The sequence below is a fragment of the Nelumbo lutea genome, chromosome 2 (genome assembly GCF_056320005.1).
Source record: "Nelumbo lutea isolate HS-2025 chromosome 2, American lotus-T2T, whole genome shotgun sequence".
NCBI lineage: Eukaryota > Viridiplantae > Streptophyta > Magnoliopsida > Proteales > Nelumbonaceae > Nelumbo > Nelumbo lutea.
Genome location: NC_142685.1, coordinates 54,109,917 through 54,114,268, shown reverse-complemented (window position 1 = coordinate 54,114,268; position 4,352 = coordinate 54,109,917). Strand labels below are relative to the sequence as shown.

The 4,352-nt window shown below is 38.5% G+C and overlaps 1 protein-coding gene across 1 annotated transcript; it reads right to left on the bottom strand.

Annotated features, from left to right (window-relative positions):
• Window positions 1-260: 260 nt before the first annotated feature.
• Window positions 261-3,753, bottom strand: LOC148870766 (large ribosomal subunit protein eL19z). The gene is made up of 5 exons (XM_088967239.1): window positions 3,218-3,753; window positions 2,003-2,125; window positions 1,253-1,566; window positions 609-643; window positions 261-528 (listed from the first exon to the last, which is right to left on the bottom strand). The coding sequence occupies exons 1-5, from the start codon at window positions 3,327-3,329 to the stop codon at window positions 504-506; spliced, it is 609 nt and encodes a 202-aa protein (XP_088823365.1). The 5' UTR covers window positions 3,330-3,753; the 3' UTR covers window positions 261-503.
• Between the last annotated feature and the right edge of the window lie 599 nt (window positions 3,754-4,352).

Here is a 4,352-nt window from a genome sequence, read left to right as displayed (position 1 = left end):
ATTGATACTTTAAACCTTAATTACAGGTAAATCTTCCGAGTCATTTTGGTTACATTTGGTTTGCTAGTAGGCTAATGATGAATTGGTTTCAGTTACAAGTTTCTTTTACTTATCCTAGTTTACTTACATTATTGTATAGACGGGAAACCAAATGTACTTTATGACAAAGTTACTATTTTGACAAATCAAAGTCATCAAAATATAAGCCCCCCCCCCCCCCAGCAAATTAGAATCATGGTACCAAAAAAGATTCAAAACTAAAAAGGAAAAGGGAAAAACTTAACTATATATATCTGCTAATTTTGTTCACTTAGTGCCACAAGGCTAATTTCTCAGTCAAAACAAAACAAAATTTGACTACTGCTTGACATTTCACAACCTGAATTACCTCAACTTCTTTCCACTGTAACAAAGGAAATGCATATTAGAAAAGGTATGAGTCAATTCTGTGGTGGGGGGGGGACCCTTCATACTCGAGTATGGAATCCCACCTAGAGAATTTCTCACTTCTTGGCTTTCTTTGTTACCCTGCATAAGATTACAGTCATCAATAAGATTCGTTCCACTTGCCTACTTTTGTAAATAACAAATTGGAAGGAGTTTCTTACTCGGCAGGTGCTGCAGGTGCTTTCTCTCCTGGGCCCTGTCACACAGGTTAAAATATTCTATTATTAGAAAATTTGGTAAATAGTTTAAAGGTTGGAAATTGTCTCATTTCATGTATCCTCTGTAATGTCAACAAGTTTATGATGCTAAATCAGTAACAGTGATGCTTGAGTTTTGTTATACTTGATCCAAATCCAGAGATCTTATGTTTAAACCACCCAGCCCTACTGGTATTTCCTACATCAATTAGACAAACTTTTATGACCTAGTGTAGCAAAATCATTATTTTATTCTGCTATAAAAGTCAGCTTCTTTCATTTACAAGAATGGTGCCTTGAGCATTTTAACCATCTGTTGTCCATTCCATTCAGCCCTTAGAGGACTGATTTTAACTGGACCTCAAACTAAATTGTTTCAACATTGTAAATTTGTAATATAAACAATACCAATTAAAAAAGAGCATTTATAACATAAAAACCGAAAAGAGTGACTTTACAGCAATGCAACAAAAATAAAGGATTGTACTAGAACTGCTGAAGGCTTTCTCAGTAGCTTTGAAGAAATCAATACACACACACACAAACATTTCCTGATAGAACTTGCCAAATTTGCAATCTACAATAGAAGCCTAGAAGGCATATCTCACCTGTGCCAAACGCTCTTCCCTCCTAGCAAGCTTCCTCTCTCTACTAGCTTTATTCTTAGCTCGCTTTGCTTCAAACTGGTCAGACAATGTCTTCTCTCTTGCCTTTTCAGCTTTGGATTTGTGAATACTCTCCATCAACACTCTCTTGTTCTTAAACACATTACCTTTCACCTTCATGTACATGTCATGGTACATGTGCTTGTCAATCTTCTTTGCTTCTCGGTATTTGCGCAGCAAGCGCCTCAAGACCCGCATCCTCCTCATCCAGAGAATTTTAGTGGGCAGCCTTGCCTCCCTTGTACCTTTGCGCTTACCTGCAATCATTTCAAAGAAGCTTAAAGTTCCACACCATCATGGAAACAAATTCTCATTGTAAAAGACAGGTTTGTCAACTTATGGACATCCATCTTTTCAGGCCTCATAAGCTAGAAATGTTAGGTAGGTTCCTTAGATTTTTTTTATCAGTGTAGGTTCCTTAGATTTATAAAATATCCAAAAGGATGGCCAATTAAAGTCAAATAAATCAGCAATGTGGGAAAACTGAGAAGCATTGCATTACATGTCTTTCAAAAGAATTAGTCCATTTTTCCTCTTGACTTATTATTTATTTGACAAGTAGGTGACCAGATGTTTCATCCAAACAACTGGTTTGCATGAGTCAAGCTTTTACGACCTCTTGGATGAAAACCATCTCCCTTTTAAGTTAAAAAAATCATTATGTAAATTGATCATATGTAACTGACTGCATACCATATCCAGAGTGGCGTCCCTTCCTTTTAGCTTCCTTCATGCGGCGTGCCCGAGACCGAGAGTGGATCTTTGTTGGCTTCCTTATTATGAAGCCATCCTTAACCAGCTTTCTTATATTTTGTCCTGCGGTGCATAATACAATAAGCCCCATCGAAATGAAAGGAACAAACATAATCAATGCCCCCCAAAACCCATGGTTTACCTTAGGAAAAAAAAACTATAGAAGGTAAAATACACAAGGTGATTAATAACAAGCAAACATATTTAGCAAAGCCAGGAACAAGATATATTAGCCAATGGCCTGTTAAACAGATCCTTCTCAATCTTTCTGTTTCTGCATCGAAATTCAATTAAGCTTATGATCATTGCTCCATAAAAGAAGGGACTTGATTTAAGTGGGTTTTAAGGTTTAAGACTTTAAGATGATAATGGCCATGAACAAGACCAAATAAAAGATATATTAGCCAATAGCAAACATATTTAGCAAAGCCAGGAACAAGATATATTAGCCAATAGCCTGTTAAACAGATCCTTCTCGATCTTTCTGCATCGCAATTCAATTAAGCTTATGATCATTGCTCCATAAAAGAAGGGACTTGATTTAAGTGGGTTTTAAGGTTTAAGACTTTAAGGTGATAATGGCCATAAACAAGATCAAATAAACCCCGCCCAATCATCACCAAACCAGACAGAATTGTATCGTAACTGGACTGGTCATATGCATGACAGCATGAGGTGAATTCATGTTTCTTTCTCCAGCCCTACTCGGGCAAATTATCTTGAAAAATAAAAGGAGAATAAGTCGCCCAAGAATTTTCTTTGAGCTTGAAGATAAAATTTGATCAAACATATAATCTCATAAACCCTAAACCCCAAATCTGAAACTACAATACCTAAACCCTAAAACGGTGCAAATAGGTGAAAACAAAGAAATCCATATACAGAAATTGACTACCGGATTCAACGAACCCCTAGGAACCAGGAAGAGCTCCATATAAAAAATATTCTATCTTCAAATCAGAGGTTTAGACTATGATCACTTCAATCGGTTTTGTTTTCAATAGATCATGACTTCAACTTTTCTTTCTCAATGACCCAATACAGCTAATTGAAAATGCGAATATCGGAGAGTTCCTATTTTCGGATCAGACATCAAAACTAGAAGAAGAAGATAAACAAAAAAAAAGTCACAGAGAGAAGGAGCGAGATCCTTACTGGAATTGGCCATGGAGATCTCGTTAACTTCATTGGGGTCGAGCCACACCTTTCCTCTTCCGCACTTGAGAACACTTGCAGAGAGCCGCTTCTGAAGCTTCAACGACACCATGGTCTCGTTTCTCCCAACTCTCCGTGACTCCCTCCAGTCACTCGCGCCGCTGCTGTGCCAGAAAAGAAGAAACAAGCAGCTAACAAGAGTATGGATTTTATAGCCCCGATTACTCCTAAACTGTAAATATTTTGATTTTTTTTGTGTGTATTCGATTTTTCTACCGTTAGATTACAACTATGTTGGCGATTGATGACAAGATAAAAAAAGGATAGGTGCATCTAAATTAGATCGACCATACAAACAAAACATAAACAGAACAAGGTCAAACCGACCGAATTAGATCGACCCAAACACCAAAGGGGAGTGTGGGCTGGACTTAGCCCAGGCCCAGCCCGAAAAGGTCTGATAAGGCCCAAAAATGGTGTAGCCTGATGAACCCAACATGAGCCCATTAGAGAGGGTGGGGGGTCAACAATCTAACTGGAAGCCCATTAGGTGCAATGCTAAGTTGCTAACAAGTAACAACCACCAGGCAAAAGTTGAATTTGATTCAGCGGGTTCTTTGGATTGGTGCTCATGTTAGTTCCATTTTCGAAGGCCAATTTTGGAATGGACCAATAAGAGAGCTTAACATCAATTTTCTGTTTGGTTGAGATTGTTTTGAGTTAAAACGATCATAAAATGTTTCCACTAAAATCATAAGCCGGAGAGTCCAGATCTGCTCTTCACACCTGGCGCCTCAGATGCACATCCTACCATGCATTAGGAACATCTCCGATAGTTATTAATTTTTATTGATGGGAGATGTTTAAAATGCACCGTGGATATGCATGTGAGGCGCGAGGAGATCCCGTCTCTTTGGGTGAAACATTGAATTAATTGCATGTATACATCCCACATCGAAGGTGCCAGCTTACAACTGACTTAGTTCATAAGATCTCTGGCTAGCTGGAGCAAAGACTTGAGATCATTCCCTCCCCTCACCAGGGTTGAAGGGGAGGGGCCTTGAGAGTTTGGGTTTGGGCTTGGATTTACTACCCATAATGCACATCACAGCTACGCATTGGGAATATCTCCCTT